Consider the following 25,598-nt stretch of genomic DNA (forward strand, 5'->3'; position numbering starts at 1 on the left):
AAGTTATTTACTTATTCCCATAATACAAGAACTAGGGGTCACCAAATGAAATTAAAAGGCAGCAGGTTTAAAACAAATAACAGGAAGTTCTTCTTCACACAGCACACAGTCAACTTGTGGAACTCCTTATCTGAGGAGGTTGTGAAGGCTAGGACTATAACAGCGTTTAAAAGAAAATTGGATAAATTCATGGTGGTTAAGTCCATTAATGGCTATTAGCCAGGATGGGTAAGGAATGGTGTCCCTAGCCTCTTTCTGTCAGAGGGTGGAGATGGACGGCAGGAGAGAGATCACTTGATCATTGCCTGTTAAGTTCACTCCCTCTGGGGCATCTGGTATTGGCCACTGTCGGTAGACAGGATACTGGGCTAGATGGACCTTTGGTCTGACCCAGTACGGCCGTTCTTATGTTCTTATGAAGTAAAGAGGCCACTATCAATTGAGTGGAAACGCTTGCAATGTGGGCAAGGCTGAAGGAAGAAAGGGTATGGGAAGGGGGGAAACCCAGGCATACATCTAGCAAGTCTTCTCTTGCAATGTTAAATAGGTCACGAGCCAGCATATTACAAGCACGGCCTTTAGCTTGTGACTTGGCCAGGTTGACTGTAGCGTTTAAAGTCTTTTTATGATTTTGTAAAAATCCTTTATTGCTACATCAGTTGCAATAAGAGCATAGGATAAACCTGTGTTAGTATGTCTAAGGGCTTGGGTGGTTTGGCTTTTGACCCAAGAATTGTATGACCTCTCCGAATTTAGGTTAAGCGTATTTAGTATAGAATTGGTGCTTCCAAAAAATCCTCCAATATTACCTAAGATACTACGTTTCTGTCTTTTGGCTGTGCGGGTCCGAATAACATATTGGTGCATTAGAAACTGTAGCTGGTCCCAACTGTTAGGTTAATAAAAAGTACCCAACCCTCCCACAAACATTCACACCGATACTCTCCCAACCCATTAGCGGCCTTATAAACGTTGTGAATTTTGACCGATCCATCCGAGGCCCTGGAAATAGGATGGTTTGTTTGTTCTAGAGGAGTATTTCTAAATTGACATTCTGTCCTTCGGTTTTCAACATTCTGTGACCCAGGTGTTGGTTTTGTCAGTTTTGCAGGCATTTTTAATCCATGTCCATTTTTCCTCTTTCGGACATTGCTCTTGTATCTCAGGTAGAGAAATTTGCTTTAAATTAAGAACTTGGGTGGCTTCTACTCAGAAATTGTCCTGGGGCATTGTGGCAACCTCTTTAGCCGCCTTGTTTGTGGCTGTATTTGCAAGGGAAAGAGGGGTCATTGTTTCTGGTATGTGCCTTGATTTTGACTACAGCCACTTTGGATGGTTTTTGGATTGCTTCCAATAAATTTGTAATATACCCCCCACTTTTAAGAGGAGTACTGAATGAAGTGAGGTACCCCCTGTTAGTCCAGGAATTTAAATAATTATGAACCACCTAGGAACGGGAAACCAGTATGCCTTGCTGAAGTAAAGAGTGAATAATGTTACCTTCTGCATCCACGGCCTCAGGTTTGAGAGGATATTGGTTGGTAGGTGGAGGGAGTTGCCCGGTAACCTGGATGGGTGGGCAGAGATGAGCAGGCACCAATCCGCAAGACAGATTATTTTCTGCCCAAACAGAGGGGAACCTGGAACATAATTCTTGAAAAGGGTTAGAGGTGTCCCAAGTGAGAGCCACAGACTTGGCAGTTGCAACAGAAGAGAGGAATTTATTATTATGAAGAGGAATGGCATGAGTACGTATACGTTTATTAGTATATCGGTTGGGGCCGGTTGCCCAGGGCTACTCGACTTGGGCTTCCAGCTGCCCAATGTCTGGTCTCCCCACATACAAAACACTGTAAGGTAGGGGGGCAGTGGGGGTGGGACCAAGACCAGATTGAAAGGGCAGTGAAGTACTGCGGGGATTTAACTGGCCATGATTTTGTCCCTGACTAGGCTTTTGGGCCTTGTTCCTACAGTTTTTTGGGGTATGCCCCTAGACACCCACAATTAAAACTGGTTTCAGTGGTAGCCGTGTTAGTCTGTATCAGAAAAAAAATGAGGAAAGGACTCCTCGTTTGTTTTTCACAATTATAACAGGTTACATTACCTTTTGCTGTTACCACAGAAACGCAAGTAGACTTGCTTTTTATATTTTTAGCTTGCTTGGCTTCGCATTCAGAGACCCACATACAGATGGATTCACCCCCAAGTTAAGGGCTGTTTGCAGGTGGGAGTTAAAACTGTTCTTCAACATTTTTAGAAATGCCTGATTAGGTTTTTTTGGATCGGCAATGCCTGCATTACTTGAATACGTCTCCCATTTCCACTCATAGGATTGAGCAGCAGGCGCGTCCTTGCCTTATACGCATCCCACTATTAGTCCCCAATTACTGGCTCCGTTCCCCAAGGCATTTTCGACGGCTTTCTTAAAATTAGTGCAGGCACGAATGATATTATTTTTTTATTTAAATTTGATGGTGGCCCAAGTATCGTTTCAGTGTTCTTCTGAGGGGATTTTGACCCATGAAAGCTCGGGACATTTAGCTTTAGTTAGGATATGAAGATCCCTGGGATGCAATGCATAGGTGGTAATCATTTGACTTATTTTTTTTTTAAATGCTAAATGTGGGTTTTTGGGCTTCAGATTTTTCAGTAAGCTCCTTATTTTCTTCGTGCTGAGAGGAGTGTATATTATGAGCCATTTTGTTATTTGCTGGCCCTGACCACCGCGTGGTTACTTGGAGTTGGGCCAGGGGAGCCATTGCGCTTAATTCTGGGTTAAAAGGAGGGGGAGGAGGTCAATTACCCTGATTTTCCCCCCTGTGTGCCAGGTTTCAATCCTGGATTTGTTTTTTTAAGGTGTTTCCAATTGATCTCCTTTTAGTCTTTATTAGTATTACTGCCTGAACCAGAGTCAGTAAAATTACCCTTCTGTTGTATGCTAGCAGCAATACGGCATGCAGAGGAGCTGCTTTTTATTATTTTTGCTTTTAGAGTATTGTTTTTTGCTTGAAGCTTACTTAATTTGTGGTTTTAATTTGTTTTTTTTGGTTCAGCTTTGATGTAAGAGTTTTTTGGAGCGTTTTTAATTTCCGTAACTTTTTTTTTATATTTCCAGTACAGTATTACGATTTCTTTTTAAAAATTTTTTGTTTGACCAGACCACCACAACACGCTATCCTTCACGCTTATACCCTCATTTCATTCATTTTTTGCCCTAGTCTTTGAATCTTTTTATGTTTTTTTAAAAATAAAATTAACAATTTTTCCTCCCGCAGAGGGTATTATTGATGCAGCCTGGGGCAAGTTGTATGATATTGTTTCCCAGCTTTCTGAAATCCACTGAAGTGGCATTTCAGGGGAACTGACCCAGCACACCCTTGTTCTCAGCACTACTGAAGCATGCTCTGATGCTCAGTACTTGGTGCTGCAGCTTTCCCCTACAGCGGTCCCTGCAACCCGAAAACCCTGGCCACAAACACAATCCTGTTCAGTCCTCTTGTTTGTGCATCCTATATGTGATTCATATTTAAAAAAAAAGGGGGTGCAAAGGGGTGCCTTGGGGAGTCCCAAACCAAGGTGTGCACTAGAAGTGGTAAGTAAAATGGTACTCACCTCTATTCCTGGTTGTGAGACTCTCTCCGAGGATTCCTAATCACACCCTGCTCTCTGCTCCAAACTGTGAAGCAAGGAGATTCTTTCCCCCAAGAATCAGGCAGCACAGACAATACTGAAGAGGTTTATTCGTGGCACTGGGAAGACTGATAAACAGCTTCAGAAGTATGATGTTACAGTGACCAGTTATATACATTTTCTCATTAATCCATTTGCATTTATTGTGTACTTACAGAGACAAACATTGTTTCAGCGAGAGAGAGGGAGGGAAAGAACACTTAACATGATAATGACAGGAACAGAACATACGCATAGAAACCATGCTGATTACATCAATTATTTATGACTACCCTGAAAGCGAAGAGATGGGGTGGTAGGGTCAATAGCAGATATGCCATGGTGCCGGGCCCACGGTCCAAAAGGGCCCATGGCGGCCGCTCTTCTCTGTGTAGGGGGGAGAAGTGGAGCAGCGATGGCATGCTCGGGGAGGGGGCATAGCAGAGGTGAGCTGGGGTGGGGAGCTCTGCGGCAGCTCCCCCCCTCCGCCCTGAAGCACGGCCCCCGTGGCAGCTCCCCACCACCTCAGCCCAGGGAGCCGTGCGGCAGCTACCCCCCACAACTCACCTCTGCTACGCCCCCTCCCCGAGCACGACATTGCTGCTCCACTTCTCCCACCTCCCAGGCTTGCGGGGCCAATCAGCTGTTTGGCACTGCAAGCCTGGGAGGGAAGGAGAATTAGAGCGGGGGCGGCATGCTTTGGGAGGAGACGGAGCAGAGGTGAGCTGGCGTGGGGAGCTGCCACACAGCTCCCTGGACCGGGGGGTGGGGAGCTGCCATGAGGGGAAAATTGGGGGCACCGCTTTTTGGCACCCCCAAATCTTGGTGCCCACAGCAACTGCCTAGTTCACCTTAATGGTAGCACTGGCCCTGTGTTTAGGGCCCTCAGAAGGGGGCTCACACTACCAGATATACATTCCTATCCCAACCTCTCTCAATTCACTGGGTTTTGGAACCCATGTCCCTTGCCTAGCGAGTGCAAATCAGTTGAGGGTGAATCCCTCCATCATAAACCCCAAGTACAGTTCTACTGTCCTTGATTCACATAACCTGAATAACAACACTTCATTACTCCTGCCCCAATAACAAAGAGACTGGGGATCCCACAGCAGCCAAAGTGACCATTTGGGCAAGCAGTCCATCATGCTAGGCAAGGGTGGGTGTGCGCTGAAGTCCTCACCACCAGATGTCAGGGTAGAGCCCATTCTGACTCTGTTTACACCTGAGCCCCCTGGTTAGTGAGTTCAGTTCAGTTCAGTTGTGGATGACCCCATCAGTCAGGGCAGGCTAAGCACATTGCTGCTGCCCTTTACTCAGACAATCAGGACAACAACATTTCATACCCCTGCATTCAGGTACTACAGTGATTGTAACCCAGCATCAGCCAACACAGCTCTGTCTGCTGGATACCTAGGCAGAGTGGGTGTGTTTTGCAAATAAGAACTGCTCCTGAACCTTTCCCCCTCCCCAGCTCATTACTCGCTATCAGGGGAGAGCTCATTCCCACCTTGCTTAGCTCTAGCTTGTTCATCCATCTGAATGTGCATCCTCAAGGTCCAGTCTTGTAACGGGGCTCTCCTCCACCACGTGTGACTGTCTGTATTGCTGCCCCACAGGCACACTGAGAAGATCAGGCTAAGCCACTTTTCTGAATTGCAGCAATTCCTCTGTCCAGTCCAGTCAGGGGCCCATTAAGCTGAACCCAGGATCTGTGTCCCAGGTTGTAAATGGACAGATACAAGTTAGGGCTTCTGATAAATCCATCAGCACGCCAGTCTCTCTATCCAGGAGTTGCTGCCCCTGTGTGAGGACACAGCTGTCAGCCCAGCTCTGCCATCATTCATCTGAGACTGGTACTGAGCTGGCAGCACTAGACACGAGTGCAGCAATGGCTGCCACAAAGCAATGTTGCCAAGTCAGTCGTGCAAGTCAGCAGGAACCGCAGGGGCAGGTATTTGCTTCAGGATGAGGCCAATCTGCCTGTAGGAAGTGTGCATTGCCTCTGCCCTAGTCGGAACCATTGTCAGCCTGGTGCGCAGCAGGTTCCTGCCAGGTGTCCCTGCGCTCCAGGCAGTTCTAAGGGGGATGGACTCTGGGTGACGTTTTCAGGGAGCTATGGAGCCAACACATGTAATTTCGATGCTAATGTCAGGCTAAGGCAACCACCAATGACACGGGTGACTGTCCTCAGCTCCCAGTCACCAAGATGCTTATCCCAGCGTCTGCCCCACAGCACTGCAGCGAATACCAGCGCCAGGAGTGAGGGTGTAAATCTGCTCCCCAGGAGGTTCCTGCCAGCAGTGCAGGGGGTGATCTTTATAAGTGCTCTAACGGGAGCAGTAGGTCAGACTGCCGTCCAGTCTGCCTAATTAGGTGACAGCCTAATTAGGTGACAGTTGGCTGGGAGGGGAGTGGACAAACTTCAACATTGCCCAAGTGATTAGCCTGGTCAGTGGTGGGGAGCCCTTGACAGGCAGTGGCTGTGTGCAGAGACCGGTCAGATCCATCGGCGGGAGACGCTACGTTCCCCAGACACATGAGAGATCAGATGCACAGGAACCTCACTGAGAGTTTATTCCCTTGGATGTTTGCAGACGCTGGCATCTCAGAAGTGGCTCAGATCCGACTGATGAACAGCAGGAGTCACTGCGCTGGGAGAGTCGAGGTGCTTCACAACCAGCAGTGGGGAACTGTGTGTGATGACAGCTGGGACTTACAGGATGCCGGAGTCGTGTGCAGGCAGCTGGGCTGTGGGACGGCTTTATCAGCCCTAGGAGGGGCTCGATTTGGGCAAGGATCTGACCGTATCTGGCTGGATGACGTCAACTGCACAGGGACAGAAGCTGCCCTCTCCGATTGCAGGGCTCGGCCTTGGGGAGACAGTAACTGTAACCACAGAGAAGATGCCGGTGTTGTGTGCTCAGGTAACTTGCATCCATCACGTCACTGTGGGTGGTGCAGGGATGGGGCTGGGAAGCTTTCAGGAGAGACCCAGCTCTCCTGTCTGAGTCAGCGCTGATCCTAGTGCCCCAGCATGGTGCTACGGGCCAGTACTGTAAGGAGTCATTTTGGAAAGTGTCTTTCTTCCCATGGTATCAGTGCTGACCCCATTTCCCCTCACAGTTCTACATGCCTGTGCTCCAGGGAACAGGATGGGGGATCAGGAGGGGGTGCTGTCCCATCTAAGTCAGTGCTGGGCCATTGACCACTTAGGGTCTGTGCTGCAGGGAGCAGTATTTGTTAGTCTGTGAGAGACCCTCCTGGCTACAGCACAATGGGGTGTTGGGTAACCATAGATCCCATTTGTGTGATTTGGGGATGAATTGATCCTGCAGCCACTCAAGGATCGCTTAATGATGTTTGGAGTTTCTATCTATGTCACTCTGGGTGATTTACATCTCAGCTAATTACCCATAAAGTGATATATGCCCCACTGTTCTTCCTCACTTCCTCTCCTACACAGCTTATGAGTTTCTGTGCCCTGCCTCTCATCTACCCTGTTCCATGCTACAGGTGGCTGCATGGTTGTGGTGGGGAGGAGGGCTGTGAAGTTATTAAAAAGTTAATCGTGATTAATGGTGAGATAAAAAATTAATCATAATTAATCACATAATTTATTACACCTTTACACAATAATAGAGTACCATTTGGGATGTTTTCTACATTTTCAAATATATTTATTTCAATTAGAACACAGAATTCAAACTGTACAGTGCTCACTATATATTTATTTTTGATTACACATATTTGCACTGTAAACAAGAAACAAAACAAATATTATTTTCAGTTCACCTTATACAAGCACTGTAGTGCAATCTCTTTATCAGGAAAGTTTTGTTTACAAATGTAGAATTATTTACAAATAATAAGTACAATCAAAGATAAAACAATGTAAAATTTTAGATACTACAAGTCCACTCAATCGTACAGCTTGTTCATCCAGTCTCTCAGACAGACAAGTTTATAAACAAGATGCAAGCAGCATTATCTCCTGCAAAGGTAAACAATGTTACCTGAACGTGAGAACAGGCATTCACATGGCACTGTTTTAGCTGATGTAGCAAAATATTTGTGTGCCATATGCAGTAAAAATTCATATGTCCCTTCATGCTTGGACTACCATTCCAGGGAACATGCGTCCATGCTGATGATGGCTTCTGCCCGATAACGATCCAAAGCAGTGCAGACCTACAAATGTTCATTTTCATCATCTGAGTCGAATGCCACCAGCGGAAGGTTGATTTTCTTTTTTGGTGGTTCTGGTTCTGTAGTTTCCACATTGGAGTGTTGTTCTTTTAAGACTTCTGAAAGCATGCTCCACACCTTGTCCCTCTCAGATTTTGAAAGGCACTTCAGATTCTTAAACCTTGGGTCGAGTGCTGTAGCTAGCTTTAGAAATCTCACATTGGTACTATAATGTTCCCCTCTGGTGTTATCTGGACCACTTATCTGGTAGGTCACTCCAATCCTTGACTCTGGGAGGCAGCCTTACCCTGCTCTGCTGTGAGAACCCCCACTCCTGTGCTGTTCACACACAGCCTCTGACATGTAAGCTACTCCTTGGATCGTGCAACTGAATGACACTAGCCAATATCGCCAGTCCCAGACAGAGCCCTAGAAACCTCGGTCTTGCAGTGTCCAGTTATCCCCACTGGATGCTGCAAGCTTATGTAAGTTCGCCAATTTTACAAAGAAATTGGTATGCACCAGGCTTGTTATCCCAAGGGGAGTCTCTGACACGCTTCAGACCAAACACACTGTTCAGGTAGAACAAACAAACTGAGTTATTAACTATGAAGATAGATTTTAAGTGGTTATAAGTCAAACCATAGCAAGTCGGATTTTGTCAAATGATATAAAAGCAAAACAGATTCTAAGCTGATCTTAATACTTTTAATGCCCTTTGAAACTTAGATGCTTCTTACCACCAGCTAGCTGGTTGCTCTTCAGCCAGGCTCTTCCCTTTAATCAGTGCTTCAACCCCTTGGTGTGGTGTCTGTCGATGTAGGTGGAAGAGAGAGGAAGAGCATGGCAAACATTTCTCCATTTCTCTTCATGTTTTTTTTTCTCTCTTGGCTTTGCTCCACCCTCTTCGTGGTCAGGTGAGCATTACTTCACTGCAGTCCCAAACTGACCAAGGGAAGGGGAGTCCAACAAATCCTTTTGTTGCTGCCTAGGCCAGCGTTCTTTGTTCCTGTGAGGCTGGGCTGGATTTGTCCCATACATGCCTTGATGAGGTGTGAACTGCCCTTCTGCTCTTAGAAAGTTTTTGCCTGGGCTTATTATAAAGCATGAGGATACATTTTCAACCTCATAACTTTATACGTAAAATTATAACCTGTAACATTGCTATAACATTACTGCAACAACAATTACTATAACATCACTATAACAACAAAGCTCAGTGTATTATGCGCCTTCCGAAGACAGCCGACATGACAAACTTTGTATTGGATACCACACAATCATTTTATAAGAATTAACATGGGGGTGCTGAGTGATTCCCGGAGGTACAGAGAGTCACAGGTACCTTCTTTGCGTTTTGTGAAATTTGCAGTGAAAGTGTTCTTAAAATGTACAACATGTGCTGAGTCATCATCCAAGTTTACTGTAACATGAATGATATGGCAGAATGCCGGTAAAATACATAGCAGGAGAGACGCAATTCTCCCCCAAGGATTTCAGTCACAAATTAAATTAACACATTGCTTTTTTAACGAGCATCATCAGCATGGTAGTATGTCATCTGGAATGGTGGCCAAAGTAGGTAGGGACATGTGAATGTTTAGCATATCTGGCATATAAATGCCTTGCAATGCCACCTACAAAAGTGCCATTCGAACGCCTCTTCTCACTTTTGGAAGACATTGTAAATAAGAAGCAGGCAGCATTATCACCCGTAAATATAAACAAACTTGTTTGTCTGAGCGATTGGTTGAATGAGAAGTAAGACCGAGATGATGTGTAGGCTCTAAGTTTTCCATTGTTGGTTTTTTTGAGTGCAGTTATGTAACAAAAACTAATAATCTACATTTGTAAATTGCACTTTCACAATAAAGAGATTGCACTACTGTACTTGTATGAGGTGAATTGCAAAATAATATTTCTTTTACCATTTTTACAGTGCAAATATTTGTAATCCAAAATATAGTAAAAACTGTTTTTTCCAGCACTTCACCAACCGGAAAGCTCTATAAATTGGCATTTCTGATCTTCATTGAAATTCGGGTTTATTAATTTGTTGGCATGGGGCTGTCAGGGTGCTGGTGAACACAGGGAGGTTTGCAGCGCAGGCTCTGGGAGGGACTTTGGGTGTGGGAGGGGTCTTGGTACGTGGGAGCAGGTGCAGGGTGTTGGATCCAGGGGCCTCTCACCTTGGATGGCTCCCCGTAAGCGGTAACCTGTCCTGGGCTCTGTCTACTCCTAAGCGGAGACGCGTCAGGTGGCTCTGTATTCTTCCCGCCCCCCTGTGCGAGCTGCACAGCTCCCATTGGCTGGGAACCACGAATACTGGGAGCTGCAGGCGGAGGGAGTCCACCAACCCGCCGTGCCTCTGCCTAGGATCAGCCGGGAAGAGATGCTGCTTCCGCAGAGCTGCCTAAGGTGGCCCTAGATCCTGCACCCGATACCATGCCCCAACTCCCTGCTCTGGACCCCCTCCTGCACCCAAAATCCCTCCCAGAGCCCGTGCCCCAACCCCCAGCACCGCACTCCCTCCCCCACCCAACCCCCCTCCCTCTTAGTTAACCAGCATTTTTCATTTACCATCACCCACCATTCCCCCAACATGCTGGATAAAACAACTTTAACTGCAATAATGTAAAGTGAGAACTGTACACATTGTATTCTGTGTCATAACTAAAATCATTATATTTGAAAATATAGAAAAACATCCAAAATATTTAATAAATTTCAATTGATATTCTATTGTTTAATAGTGCGATTAAAACTGCGATTATTCCTGATTAATTTTTTTAATCATTATTACTTTTTTGAGTTAACTGTGATTAATTGACAGGGAGTGAACCCCTAACAGGATGTTGCAGAGGCTGTTCAGACCTGTCAGTGGGAGGCACTATGTCCTTCTTTGAGTCATTGCTTCTGTGCATTTCAATAGGTGTGTGCGCGCCGCGTGCATGATCGTGGTAAGGTTTTTCCCTAGCGGTACCCATCAGGTCGGCTGTGGAAACCCATGGAGTGGCGTCTTCATGAGGTGTATATAGTTCCCTGCCGACCCGCAGCCTGCTCAGTTCCTTCTTACCACCAGTGATGGTCGTTGGAGCAGCTCAATCTCTTGCCCTCGCAAGTGCCTTCGTAGTGGTTTCCTTTTCTTAGTTGTAGATAGCTAATAGTTTGTTATATAGTAGTTTCTAGTAGGTTGGGCTTACTGTGAGGGGCTTTCCCCCCACCCCAGTTTCCCCAGGCACCTGGGCATGCCTCGGTCACAGGAGTTTAAGGCGTGCGAGAAGTGTGCGAAACCTATGCCCACAGGCGATTCACACGCTCCTTGTCTCAAGTGCCTAGGAGACGGTATCAGACAGACAAGTGTCCAATTTGCAGGAGCTTAAGACTCAAGACTGAGAGAGAGCGGGACTATCACTGAAAGCTCCTCCTGATGGAGTCGGCTCTCCGCCCCCAGCCGGCACCGGAAATGGCACCGGCATCATTGGTGCGTAGTGCCCCGGCCTCGGTGCGGGATGTCCCGGCACCTGGAAAGGCCTCCTCCAAGGAGCACCAGTACCTGTTCGTAAGGCCAGTGCTACCAGGCGGCACCGCTCACAGTCGCCAGTGCTGCATAAGAAAGAGAAGGCAGACAGGGGTCGTTCCCTCATCAAGAAGCCGCAAGAGGATTCCAGCAGGGTGCGTAATGCAGGAGGACACCCAGGGTCTGGACCTCAAGACCCGGCACTGTTGACTACAGCCCCAAATGGAAGCCCATCGAATCCGGTACCCCTTCCACGCTGCCCCCTGCTCAGTGCCCTGCTCTTATACCAGTGCCCCCTCACCCAGAGACGTCTCCCACAGATCCCTATGCCAAGCACCCCCTGCCTAGAGACGCCTCCCACTGACATCCCACCACAACTTCACAGCACCCTGCACACCATAGGAGGTGAGAGCTGGGGGCGGAGAAGAGCGGGCCTGGTCGGGGCCCCCCTGCAGTGTGGGTCCGGCTCCATGGAGCCAGTGTCTCCATGGTAAATCTGCTACTGCCCAGTGCTGCTTCACCCTAGATAGAGTGTGTCTCTCTTCTGCTTCTGGCCCCAGACCTCTTATAACATCCAGCTGGGCCCTGATTAAGCTGACCACAGCTGTGGCTACTTTCCCAATCAGCCCAGCTTTCTCCAATGCAGCCCTCTCCAGGGCTGCTTTATCCCCTTCAGGCAGGAGTGGGGTGCCCATCCCCCTACATCCCCCGACCCCAGAAACATCAGTGGCTCGCCACACCCCCAGGTCTCCTGAGGACCCCGCATGAGACAGGGACTCTGGGCCATCATGCACCCAAACCAGTGCCACTAGTTGTACTGAAGCCACGTCCAGTCACAGGGGACAGAGGCACTTGACCCAGCCTCCAGAGAGTCAGTAGGGCAAGAAGACCCAGTCCCACGGGCCTCCTCCTCCTCCTCACTGGACGAGGCAGTGGCTGACACCACCATCACCCTTTGGAGATGGACGCCAGGGGACACCAGGACATTCTTAGAAGGGTGTCCCTAAACCTGAATCTTCAGGCAGAGGCGGTCACGGAGGAGTTGGATCCGATGCTGAACATCCTCTAGGGTGGCCTTGCTCCTGATAAGAATGATCGAGAACACTCCTAGGGTGCTGTGGCAGACTCCAGACTCAATAGCACCCACCACTATAGGGGTGGAGAGAAGCTATTTTTTGCCACAGAAAGGGTACGAACACCTTTTCACCCACCCCCAACCAGGGACTCTGGTGGTCGATGTGGCAAATCATAAGGAGTGACACGTGCAGCCAGATCCCACCCCAAAGTCAAGGAACACTAAGAAGCTGGATTTTTTGGCCAAAAGGTCTACTCGACCGGGGGGCTTCAGCTTTGAGTGGCCAACCAGCAAGCGGTACTCAGCTGCTTTCAATTCCTGGAGCTCATGAGCAAAATTCCAGGAGTTGCTCCTGGCGGCTCGTGCAAGGAGTTTAGTGCGCTCCTCGAGGAGGGCAAAGTAGTCTTGAGAACCTCCCTCCAGGCTGTGTTAGACACGGCAAACTCGGGTGCTTGGACTATAGACAACGCCTTTACAATGGGGTGCAGAACGTGACTGCAGGTGTTGGGGATACCATCTGAAGTCCAGAACACGATGCAGGACCTCCTTTTGACCGTGTAGGCCTGTTTGCCCAAAGTACGGATTCTTGCCTGCACAGCCTTAAGGACTCGAAGGTGACTTTAAAGCCTTTGGGAATCCACATCTCTGGACCCCAAAGAAAGCCATTTAAGCCTCAGCCCCCATCCCCCATCCCTTCTACTCAGGGACTCCGAGGCAAGACTCGTGCAGGAGATGGGGCTGGAATAACAGGAGGCGCCCGCCACAGTCCTCCTCAGGCCAAGTCCGGGGTTCGGCCAAACAGCCCCCAGGCCCGAAGCCAAACTTTTGAAGATGCGCTGGAGGACGGAGCATCAGAATCAAACTCGGATCCTTACCCTCCCTTTGTGAATCCATTCTCCCGCTTCTTCCGTGCTTGGTCCAAGATCACGTCAGATCACTGGGTCCTGAGCATGGTACGGATAGGATATTCTATGCAATTCTGTTCCCTCCTGCCCTCCCACCCCTTTCCCCGTTCCTCTTCAGGGACCCTTCTCACAAACAACTCTGCTTGCAGGAGGTGCAATCGCTCCTCGCTCTATGGGCAATGGAGGAGGTTCCTCAGGAGTTCAGGGAGAAGGGGTACTACTCCCGCTATTTCTTCATCCCCAAGGCCAAGGGTCAGCTCTGGCCAACCCTGGATCTGTGAGACCTCAACACATTAATCATGAAAGTGAAGTTTCATATGGTTTCTCTGGTATCCATCGTTCCTTCCATGGATCCACGGGACTGGTGTGCCACGCTACACTTGAAAGATGAGAACTTTCATATCTACATTATCCCGGCCCACAGATGTTTTCTTCGTTTTGTGGTCAGCGGCCAGCACTACCAGTTCAGGGTGCTCCTGTTTGGGCTCTTGGCAGCCCCCCAGGTATTCACAAAGTGTGTGGTGGTCTTTGCAGCTTTACTCCGCAAACGTCAGGTGCAAGTATTCCCGTTCATGGACGACTGGCTCATCAAGGCTGAATCGCAAGCACAGGCTGCAGAGCATGTGTCTCTGGCTCGGGCCGCCTTCCACAGGCTGGGCCTCATATTGAATGTGCCCAAATCCATCGTAGCCTTGACGCAGAGAATAGAATTCATAGGAGCTCTCGTGGTCTCCACACAGGCCAGGGCGTTCCTGCCCGAGCTGCGCTTCCAAGCACCTGACGGACATTATCAAAAACCTTCGCTGATTCCGGACAACCATGGCCAGAAAGTGCATGAAACTGTTGGGGCATATGGCGGCGTCCACATACGTGGTCCAGCACACCAGATTACGCCTTTGCCCCCTCCAGGCGTATTTGGCGAGGGTACACAGGTTGGGCAGGGACCCACTGGAGCGGATAGTTACCCTCCCCACGCGCATTCTCGAGTCTCTCCACTGGTTGCTGCAGCGGAAGTACCCTTCGCCAAACCCCAACCTACGCTATCGCTAGTCAAGGATGCCTCGGCGCTCGGTTGGGGAGCCCACCTGGGCAATATCAGAACCCAAGTCCTATTGGCCCATGCAGAACGATCGCTGCACATCAATGTAAGGGAGCAGAGGGCGGTTCGTCTGACATGCCAAGCGTTCCAGGCTCCCCTTCAGGGTGCATGTGTGTCTGTGATGCAGCGATGATCTATATAAACAAACAGGGTAGTGCTTGTTCCTCTCCCTGAGCTAGGGAGCCCTTGAGCTGTGAGTCTTTTGCATGGCTCACTCGACACACCTAGAGGCGTCGCACCTTCCGGGAGCACAAAACGAGCTAGCTGATCATCTCAGCTGCTCGTTTCATCGTCAGAAATGGTCCATCAGGCCAGACATCAGACACTCAATTTTCCAGAGGCGGAGGTTTTCCCCACATAGACCTCAACCTGGTCCTGTCCTGCCCATGGCGACCTGCCCTCTGTCCTGTCTTTCCTGGAAGGTGGCCTTTCTGGTGGCCATAACCTCATCCAGAAGGGTATCCCAGCTCAGAACGCTGACTTACGAGCCCTCCTATACGGTAAATAAAGACAAGCTGCAGCTGTGCCCTCGCCCTGCGTTTCTGCTAAAGGTAGTCTCCCAGTTTCATATGAACCAGGACATAATTTACCTGTGTTTTTCCCTAAGCCACAGGCTAGTAACAGAGAAAACATGTTCAATTCCTTGGATGTCAGGCCTGCCCTAGCATTCTATATTGGCCGCCCAACCCCATTTCGTAAGTCACCAGAGTTCTTTATTGCAATCGCAGAAAGGATGAAGGGGCTTCCGTTCTCGTCCCAGCGCATTTAATCCCGGATCACATCCTGTATCAGGACTTGCCATGACCTGGCTAAAATTCCAGCCCCTTCGCTTATGGTGCACTCCACGAGAGTGCAGGCATCATCCGCAGCATTCCTGGCGCAGGTCCCTATCCAGGAAATATACAAGGCAGCAACATTGTCCTCTATCCACACCTTCATGTCACACTACGCCATTACCCAATAGACAAGGGACGATGCAGCCTTAGGCAGGGCAGTCCTGCATTCCTCAACCAGGTGAACTCTGACCCCTTCCCCAGGGAAACTACTTGGGAGTCACCTATTGGAATGCACATGATCAAATACTTGAAGAAGAAAAATGGTTACCTGTCTCTCATAACTATTGTTCTTTGAGATGTGTTGCTCATGTACATTGCAAATACACCTTGACTCCCCTCTGTGGGAATATTCCGGCAAGAAGGAACTGAGCAGGTGGTCGGTCGGCAGTGAGCAATATACACTGTCTTGAAGGCACCACTCCAGGGGTCTCCACAGTCCACCTGACAGGTACCTCTAGGGGAAAAAAACTTCCAACGATCGTGCACGCAGTGTGTGCACACCTATTGGAATGGACATGAGCAATACATCTTGAAGAACAGTTACGAGAGGTAGGTAACCTTTATTGTCACAGCATCACTAGTGATCGGATGCAGAGGAACCTCCCTGAATGTTTATTCCCTTGGCTGTTTGCAGACGCTGGCATCTCAGAAGTGGCTCAGCTCCGACTGGTGAACGGCCCGAGTCGCTGCGCTGGGAGGGTCGAGGTGCTTCACAACCAGCTCTGGGGAACCTTGTGTGATGACAGCTGGGACTTACAGGATGCCGGAGTTGTGTGCAGACAGCTGGGCTGTGGGACGGCGTTATCAGCCCCAGGAGGGGCTCGATTTGGGCGAGGATCTGACCGTATCTGGCTGGCTGATATCAACTGCACAGGGACAGAAGTTGCCCTCTCCGATTGCAGGGCATGGCCTTGGGGAGAGAATAACTGTACCCACGGAGAAGATGCCGGTGTTGTGTGCTCAGGTAACCTTCATCTACCACCCTGCCTGTTGCAGGGAGCAGGGTGAGAAGCTCATTACTGGGCATTGTCCCCTCACAGTCAGTTCTGACCTAAGCATGGTGCTTGCGGTCTCTGCTTTAGGGCACAATATGATGGTTCCTCTAGGGAGACTCTCCTCTCAGTCTGTGCTGACCCTAATTCCTCTGTGCGGTTCTATGGACCTGTGCTGCAGGGAGTGGTGTGAGGGCTCAGTAGGGGAAGCTCAAGCTGTCCTCTTGATGTCAGTGCCCTAGTGATGTGCTAGGGGGCCTGTGCTGTAGGTAGAGGGGTGTCAGTAGGGGGTGCTCGCCCTTTGCAGTTGTGCTGGCACTAATGCCCCAGTGCAGTGCCATGGGTCCCTAGCATGTGGAATCCTTGTCTGAGCCCTCTGGGGGGCAGCTCCCCAACTCTCTCAGCCAGAGGCCACACAAGCTGTGCCCTCTGGGCCTTGGAGAGGGGGGTGACCTCTTTCCAGGTTGGCAATAGGCACACCTCACCCCTTGGCCCTCCGAGCATCCCCCTGTATCCCCCAGTCCCTGTCTCGATGGGCATTCACAGCAGTCACAGATTTGCTGCTCCCAAAGGAACAGGGTCCCAAGGTGACCAGCTCCACCTCCCATCTCTGCCCCAATCAGCACACAGCTCTAGATCCCTTCATAGTCACACTAAAGACAAGTGATTTCACTGAGTGTAGAGATTGGAGGGGTAGCAAGGAGAAATGCAAAGTGTACAGTGCTCACCTTATATTTATTTTGGTTACAAATATTTGCACTGTAAAAAAGAAACAAAACAAATATTATTTTCAGTTCACCTCATACAAGTACTGTAGTGCAATCTCTTTATCAAGAACGTTGGACTTAAAACTGTAGAATGATTTACAAATAATAACCACAATCAAAAATAAAAGAATGTAAAATTTTAGAGCCTACAAGTCCACTCAGTCCTACATCTCATTCAGCCAATCGCTCAGACAGAGAAATTTCTTTACCTTTACAGGAGATAATGCTGTTTGCTTCTTTTTACAATATTACCTGAAAGTGAGAACAGGCATTCACATGGCACTGTTGTAGCTGGTGTAGCAAAATATTTATGTGCCAGATGAAGTAAAAAATTCATATGTCCCTTCATGCTTCGACCACCATTCCAGAGAACATGCATCCATGCTGATGATGGGTTCTGCTCACTAATGATCCAAAGTAGTGCAGACCAACAAATGTTCATTTTCATCATCCGAGTCAGATGTGACCAGAAGAAGGTTGATTTTCTTTTTTGGTGGTTCAGGTTCTGTAGTTTCCACATTGGAGTGTTGTTCTTTTAAGACTTCTGAAAGCATGCTCCACACCTCCTCCCTCTCAGATTTTGAAAGGGTTGGAAAGAAATGGTTCCATGGCCAATAAAATCATATCACTCTGATTAGAGCCTAGATTCATTGAACGAGATACTTTTCTGTCTGGTAGAGCAACGCTCACGCCACAGTCCTTCCAGGTCTTTACTCCAGGCTTCGCTGTGATCTCCTGTTCCTGAGACAAACACTATTAGCTGCCTCCTGGGTGAAAGGGAGCTCTTGTCCCCTCTCCTCTTTCTTTGTAGATACAGACCATTGTCTCTTGCCAGAGGAGGTCTCTCTTCGGAGACTTGTGCTGAGGGTCCTTTGTCTTTGTAAATTATCAGGCCCCTACTGTGCACAGACAGTGAATACAGCCTGTCTCCACAGCTGTGCATTGTTCTATGTGCTGATTGGCTCAGCCGAAGGATTGCCCTGGCGCAGGTGACAAGCTTCACTTCAACACTTCTGTAGTATCATATATTACATTTTATATCTCTCTTTAGCTGTATCCCATACAAATATTTTGCTCTCATTAGGTCGACCAGCAGGCTGTTGGCTCTTGTTAGAGAACTCACATGCCACCACTGGTGAGCTATTGTGCATATATCTCATCCAGGGTATCCCTGTATAAGTCTAGGAATCTCTGTGCCCTCTGCCAGTTGGTGTCTATTTATCTCTGAGCCAGACTCCTCTGCGGCACAATGGGGACCTGGGTAACTGCAGGTTCCACAGGTTGGATGTAGCGTCAACGGAGCCTGCAGCCGCTCACTCAAACTAAAAATCCTGGGCCTATTTCTCAAGACTCCAGTTCCTAATGACTGTGTTCTGGCACATTTGCATTTCACGGAATTTGTCCTGAACTTGTAACTTTCCCAGGAGCTGGACACAGAAGATGCAATTCTTCCTCACTTCCTATTCTACACAGCCTACATATTTCACTGTCCTGTTTCTCAGCTGCCGTGTCCTACCCCAGAGTGGCTCCATGTCAGTGGGAGGAGTCACAAGTCAATATCTATGTGACCCTTCTGCCAGTGGTGTCAGAATTGAGGAGGGCCAGATTCAATATCTAGGGGTTCCTTTCCAGCAATATAACAGAGATCTAGCTTGAGCACCCACCCAGTAACCTCAGACAATTACACACCACAACCTGCGTGCTGCTACGAGGCAAAGCTTCCCCTCTTGCAAGCAGAAAAGAAACTTTTTAATAAAGGGAAAAATAACGAGGAGTCCTTAGAGACTAAGAATTTTATTTGAGTATAAGATTTCATGGGTTAAAAGCCAATTTATCAGATGCATTCAGTGAAAATAACAGTAGGCAGTATGTATATTACAGCAGATGAAAAGATGGGAGTTGCCTTACCAAATTGGGGGTTAGTGGTAACAAGGCCAATTCAATCCAGGTGGAAGTGGCCAGCTACCAACAGTTGACAAGAAGTGGTGAATATCAACAGAGGGAAAATTAATTTTGTAGTGCTAACGGGACCAATTCAATCAGGGTGGATGAAGCCCATTCCCAGCAATGCCCCTCTGCCATGTACATTATCCAAACTCTACAGTCTCTACGCAAAAGAATAAATGGACACAAATCATACATCAAGAATTATAACATTCAAAGACCAGTAGGAGAGCACTTCAATCTCCCTGGACACTCAATAACAGACTTAAAAGTGGCCATTCTTCAACAAAAATCTTCAAAAACACTTTAGCGAGAAACTGCAGAACTGGAATTAATTTGCAAACTGGACACCAACAAATTAGGCCTGAATAAAAATGGGAGTGTCTGGGTCACTACAAAAAGTAATTTTCTTTCTGTTGATACTCACACCTTGTTCTCAACTGTTGGGAATTGGCCATTTCCACCTTGATTGAATTGGCCTCATTAGCACTGACCCCCCCACTTGGTCGGGCAACTCCCATCTTTTCATGTGCTGTAATATATATACTGCCTAATGTATTTTTCACTCCATGCATCTGATGAAGTGGGTTTTAGCCCACAAAAGCTCATGCTCAAATAAATTTGTTACTCTCTAAGATGCCACAAGGACTCCTCATTGTTTTTGCTGATACAGACTAACTCTGAAATGTTCCCACTCTGAAATGTTTAATGAAAGGAGGGAAGCCCCTGACATTAACTTGGGAAAACGCCACAAACAGGATTTTGTAAACATAAAACCATGAGCAAAACACCTACCCCAGAGTATGTTGGGCAGTGTCTTTTGCTTCAGCTTCTTGAGTCCAGCCGCTAAAAGTTCCTGTCTGGTGCCCCTCCCTGCTCCCTCCACTGCACTCCACTCACAGTGATTGTCCTTGGTTAGTGAAGCAACCGCCGAAATGCCACTGAGAAGCAGCAATGTCAAGAAGCCTCACCGCCGAAATGCCGCTGCTTCTCGGCGGCATTTCGGCGGCGACACCTCTTGATTTCACTGCTTCTTGGTGGCAATTCGGCAGTGATGCCTCTTGATGCTGATGCTTCTTGGCGGCATTTCAGCGGGGACGGTCCCTGTCGTTGCCGCTTCTCAGTGGCATTTCGGCGGCTGCTTGTCCGGCGCTCACACTCCTCGGCCCCATTTCGGCGGCTAGTCATCTGGTGCCCACCACAGTGAAAGGTTGGGGACCACTGACTTAAACCAAAAAAACCCTGCCAATGGAGCATTCATTAACTTGATCTTTGAAGAGTGGTGAGGGGCAGATTAAACCATGTATAGACCTCTTACACAGAGCCCACACCCCTCAGAAGGAACACCCATCTCCACTCCCTCTCATTCTTGATAGGTGTCTGGTGTCTGAGCCCCCTGGTTAGTGAGTTCAGTTCAGTTGTGGGTGACCCCTCAGTCCTGGCACTCTAAGCACAGTTCTGCTGCCCTTTACTCAGACAATCAGGGCAAGGTGAGTTCCCACCTTGCTTACCTCTAGCTTGTTCAGCCAGCTGACTGTGTATCCTCAAGGTCCAGTCTTCTAACCAGGCTCTGCTCCACCACTTGTGACTGCCTGTATTGCTGCCCTACAGGCACACTGAGAAGATCAGGCTAAGCCACAATTTTGCATTTCAGGAATTCCTCTGGTACATCCAGTCAGGGGTCCATTAAGCTTAATCCAGGATTTGCGTCCCAGGTTGTAAATGGGCAGATAAAAGTTATGGCTTCTGAAAATCCATCAGCACACCAGTCTCTCTATCCCAGAGTTGCTGCCCCTCTGTGTGAGGACACAGTTGTCAGCCCAGCTCTGTCATCATTCATCTGAGACTGTTACTGCGCTGGCAGCACTAGAGAGGAGTGCAATAATGGCTGACGCAAAACGATGTTCCCAAGTCAGTTGTGGCAAGTCAACAGGAACCACAGGGGTAGGTGTTTCTTCAGGATGGGTCCAATCAGCTTGTAGGAAGTGTGCATTGCCTCTGAACTGGTTGAAACCATTGTCAGCCTGGTGCGCAGCAGGTTCCTGCCAGCCATCCCTGGGCTTCAGGCAGTTCTAAGGGGGATGGACTCTGGGTGATGTTTTCAGGGAGCTTTGCAGCCAACACTTGTAAATTGAATGCTAATGTCAGGCTAAGGCAACCACTAATGACACCGGTGACTGTGTTCAGCTCCCAGTACCCAAGATGCTAATGACAGTGTTTGCGCTGCAGCACTGCACATTGTTGCACTGGAGCAAATACCAGCGCCAGGAGTGAGGGTGTAAATCTGTTCCCAAGGAGGTTCCTGCCAGCAGTGCGGGGGGTGATCTTTTTAAGTGCTCTAGTGGGAGCAGTAAGTCAGACTTCAGTCGAGCCTGCCTAATTAGGTGACAGCCTAACTAGGTGACAGATGGACAAGGGGAGTGGACAAACTTCAACATTGCCCAAGTGATTAGCCTGGTCAGTGGTGGGGAGCCCTTGACAGGCAGTGGCTGTGTGGAGAGACCAGTGGGATCTGTTGGCAAGAGGCGCTACATTCCCCAGCGACAAGAGGGATCAGTTGCACAGGAAACTCCCTGAGTGTTTATTGCCTTGGGTGTTTGTAGACGCTGGCATCTCAGAAGTGGCTCAGCTCCGACTGGTAAACAGCCCAAGTCACTGCGCTGGGAGAGTCGAGGTGCTTCACAACCAGCAGTGGGGAACCGTGTGCGATGACAACTGGGACCTACAGGATGCTGGAGTCGTATGCAGGCAGCTGGGCTGTGGGACGGCGTTATCAGCCCCAGGAGGGGCTCGATTTGGGCGAGGGTCAGACGGTATCTGGCTGGATGACGTCAACTGCACAGGGACAGAAGTTGCCCTCTCCGATTGCAGGGTTCAGACTTGGGGAGAGAGTAACTGTACCCACGGAGAAGATGCCGGTGTTGTGTGCTCAGGTAACTTGCATCCATCACGTCACTGTGGGTGGTGCAGGGATCAGGCTGGGAAGTTTTCAGGAAAGACCCAGCTCTCCTGTCTGAGTCTGCGCTGACCCCAGTGCCCCAGCATGGTGCTAATGGCCTGTACTGCAAGGAGCCATTTTTGGTTCACAGTAAGTGTCTCTCTTCCCATAGTATCAGTGCTGACCCCATTTCCCCTCACAGTTCTACATGTCTGTGATGCAGGGAGCGGGATGAGGGGTGAGTAGGGGGGTGCTCTCCCCTGTAAGTTACTGCTGGGCTAGTGCCCCAGCACACCACTTAGGGTCTGTGCTGCAGGGAGCAGTACATGTGCCTTTTGAGAGACCCTCCCAGCTACAGCATCATAGGGCGCTGGGTAACCGTAGATCCCATTTGTGGGATTTGGGGTTGAATGGATCCTGGAGCTACTCAAGGATACCTTTATGATGTGTGGGGTTCCTATCTATGTCACTCCGGGTGATTTACATCTCAGCTAATTTCCCATAAACTTGTAATATGTCCCACTGTTGTGACTGGAGACAGGGTTCTTCCTCCCTTCCTCTCCTACACATCTTATGAGTTTCTCTGCCCTGTCTTTCATTTTCTCTGTTCCACCCCACATGATGGCTGCATGGTAGTGGTGGGGAGTAGGGCTGTCGAGTTATTCAAAAGATAATTGTGATTAATTGTGAGATAAAAAAATTATCGTGATTAATTGTACAATTAATTGCACCTTTACAGAATAATAGACTACTATTTATTTCAATTTTTCGATATGTTTTCTACATTTTCAAATAGATTTCAATTAAAACACAGAATGCAAAGTGTACAGTGCTCACCTTATATTTATTTTTGGTTACAAATATTTGCACTGTAAAAAAGAAACAAAACAAATATTATTTTCAGTTCACCTCATACAAGTACTGTAGTGCAATCTCTTTATCAAGAACGTTGGACTTAAAACTGTAGAATGATTTACAAATAATAACCACAATCAAAAATAAAAGAATGTAAAATTTTAGATCCTACAAGTCCACTCAGTCCTACATCTCATTCAGCCAATCGCTCAGACAGAGAAATTTCTTTACCTTTACAGGAGATAATGCTGTTTGCTTCTTTTTAACAATATTACCTGAAAGTGAGAACAGGCATTCACATGGCACTGTTGTAGCTGGTGTAGCAAAATATTTATGTGCCAGATGAAGTAAAAAATTCATATGTCCCTTCATGCTTCGACCACCATTCCAGAGAACATGCATCCATGCTGATGATGGGTTCTGCTCACTAATGATCCAAAGTAGTGCAGACCAACAAATGTTCATTTTCATCATCCGAGTCAGATGTGACCAGAAGAAGGTTGATTTTCTTTTTTGGTGGTTCAGGTTCTGTAGTTTCCACATTGGAGTGTTGTTCTTTTAAGACTTCTGAAAGCATGTTCCACAACTTGTCCCTATCAGATTTTGAAAGGCACTTCAGGTTCTTTAACCTTGGGTTGAGTGCTGTAACTAGATTTAGAAATCTCACATTGGTTCTGTGACGTTCCCCTCTGGTGTTATCTGGACCTGTGATCTGCTAGGTCACTCCAATCCTTGACTGTGGGAGCCAGCCTTACCCTGCTCTGCTGTGAGAACCCCAGCTGTGCAAAACCCCTTGGATTGTGCAACCGAATGACGCTAGCCAATATTGCCAATCCAAGACATAACCCTAGGAACCTCTTTCTTGCAGTCTCCAGTTATGCCCACTGGACGCTGCAAGCTTATATGAATTCATCAACTTAACAAAGACATTGGTATGTACCAGGCTTGTTATTCCAAGGGGAGTCTCTGACATGCTTCAAACCAAACACAGTGCTTCAGGTTGAACAAAGAAACTGAGTTATTAACTATGAAGATAGATTTTAAGTGATTATAAGTCAAAACAGAACAAGTCGTATTTTGTCAAATGAAAGCAAAGCTGTTTTTTCTGTCACTTCACCAACAGGAAAGCTCTATAAATCGGTGTTTCTTAATTCAAATGCCCGTTTATAGTCCGGTGCTGGGGTGCAGGAGTGAGTGTGGAGCGCAGGCTTTGGAGGGGTCTTAGTACGCGGGAGGGGGTCCGATGTGTAAGATCCATGGGCCGCTCACCTTGGATGGCTCCCCGTAAGCGGTGACCTGTCCTGGGCTCTGGCTACTCCTAAGCAGAGGCGCGCCAGGTGGCTCTGCATTTTGCCCCCCCCCATGCCGGCTGCACAGCTCCTATTGACTGGCAACAATGGCCAATGGGAGCTGCGGGGGTGGCACATGCGGGTGGATATAGTGCACCAAGCTGCCTGCCGTGCCTCCACCTAGGAGGAGCTGGGACAAGTTGCTTCTTGTGGGAAGCCACCCGAGGTGAGTGCCCCTGGATCCGGCACCCTGCACTCAATACCGTGCCCCATCTGCCTGCCCTGAGCCCCCTTCCACACCCAAACGTCCTTGCAGAGCCCATGCTCCACACCCCCTCGTGCGCCTCAACTCCCAGCCCCACACTCCCTCCCGCACCCAAACTCCCTCCCTCTTAGTTAACCAGCATTTTTCATTTACTGGCACCCCCCATTCTCCCAACATCAACTTTAACTGTAATAATATAAAGTGAGAACTATACACATTGTAGTCTGTGTTTTAATTGAAATCAATATATTTGTAAACATAGAAAAACATGCAAAATATTTACTAAATTGCAATTGATATTCTATTGTTTAACAGTGTGATTAATTGTGATTAACTTTTTAATCATGATTTTGTTTTGAGTTAATCGCGTAAGTTAACCGTGATTAATTGACAGGGAGTGAACCCCTAACAGGCTGTTGCAGAGGATGTTGAGACCCATCAGTGGGAGTCGCTATGTTCTTCTTTGCATGATTTCTCATGTTCATACCAATAGATGTGCGCGCCCCATGCATGATCATCGGAAGGTTTTCCCCTAGCAGTACCCGTCGGGTCAGCTGTGGAGACCCCTGGAGTGGCGTCTTCATGGCGGTTTATATAGGTCCCTGCTGACCTGTCATGTGCTCAGTTCCTTCTTACCACCAGTGACGGTCGTTGGAGCAGGTGAGTCTCTTGCATTCACAAGTGCCTACCTAGTTGTTCCCTTTTCTTAGTTGTAGATAGTTAATAGTAGGTTATATAGTAGTTTCTAGTAAGGTGGGCTGATTTGGGGGGCTTTCCCCCCCACCCTAGTCTTCCCAGGCACCTGGGCATGTCTCGGTCACAGGGGTTTAAGGTGTGTGAGAGGTGTGCGAAACCTATGCCCACAAGTGATCCGCACGCTCCTTGTCTCAAGTGCCTAGGAGACAGTATCAGACAGACAAGTGCCCAATTTGCAGGAGCTTCAGACCCGGACTAAAAGAGAGCGGGACTATCATTGAAAGCTCCTCCTAATGGAGTTGGCTCTCTGCACCCAGCCGGCACCGGAAATGGCACCGGCATCATTGGTGCACAGCCCCCCGGCCTTGGTGCAGGATATCCCGGCAGCAGGAAAGGACTCCTCCAAGGAGCACCAGCACTGCTGCCCTGCTTGTAAGACCAGTGCTACCAGGCAGCATCGCTCACAGTCCCCGGTGCTGCATAAGAAAAAGAAGCCGGACAGAGCTCATTCCCCATCAAGAATCCGTGAGGGGATTCCAGTGGAGTGCATCCTGTGGCGGGAC

At 48.4% G+C, this 25,598-nt stretch overlaps 1 protein-coding gene across 1 annotated transcript in view; it reads left to right on the top strand.

Annotated features, from left to right (window-relative positions):
* LOC122173729 (deleted in malignant brain tumors 1 protein-like) overlaps positions 1-25,598 on the top strand; it is a 142,568-nt gene that overhangs the window by 58,659 nt on the left and 58,311 nt on the right. Inside the window, exons 10-12 of the mRNA XM_065570733.1 lie at positions 6,264-6,593; positions 15,924-16,253; positions 21,596-21,925. Coding sequence (XP_065426805.1) covers positions 6,264-6,593; positions 15,924-16,253; positions 21,596-21,925 — 990 coding nt within the window. The remainder of the gene's footprint in view (positions 1-6,263; positions 6,594-15,923; positions 16,254-21,595; positions 21,926-25,598) is intronic.

This window comes from Chrysemys picta, chromosome 17 (assembly GCF_011386835.1).
Source record: "Chrysemys picta bellii isolate R12L10 chromosome 17, ASM1138683v2, whole genome shotgun sequence".
In the NCBI taxonomy this organism is placed as follows: Eukaryota; Metazoa; Chordata; order Testudines; family Emydidae; genus Chrysemys; species Chrysemys picta.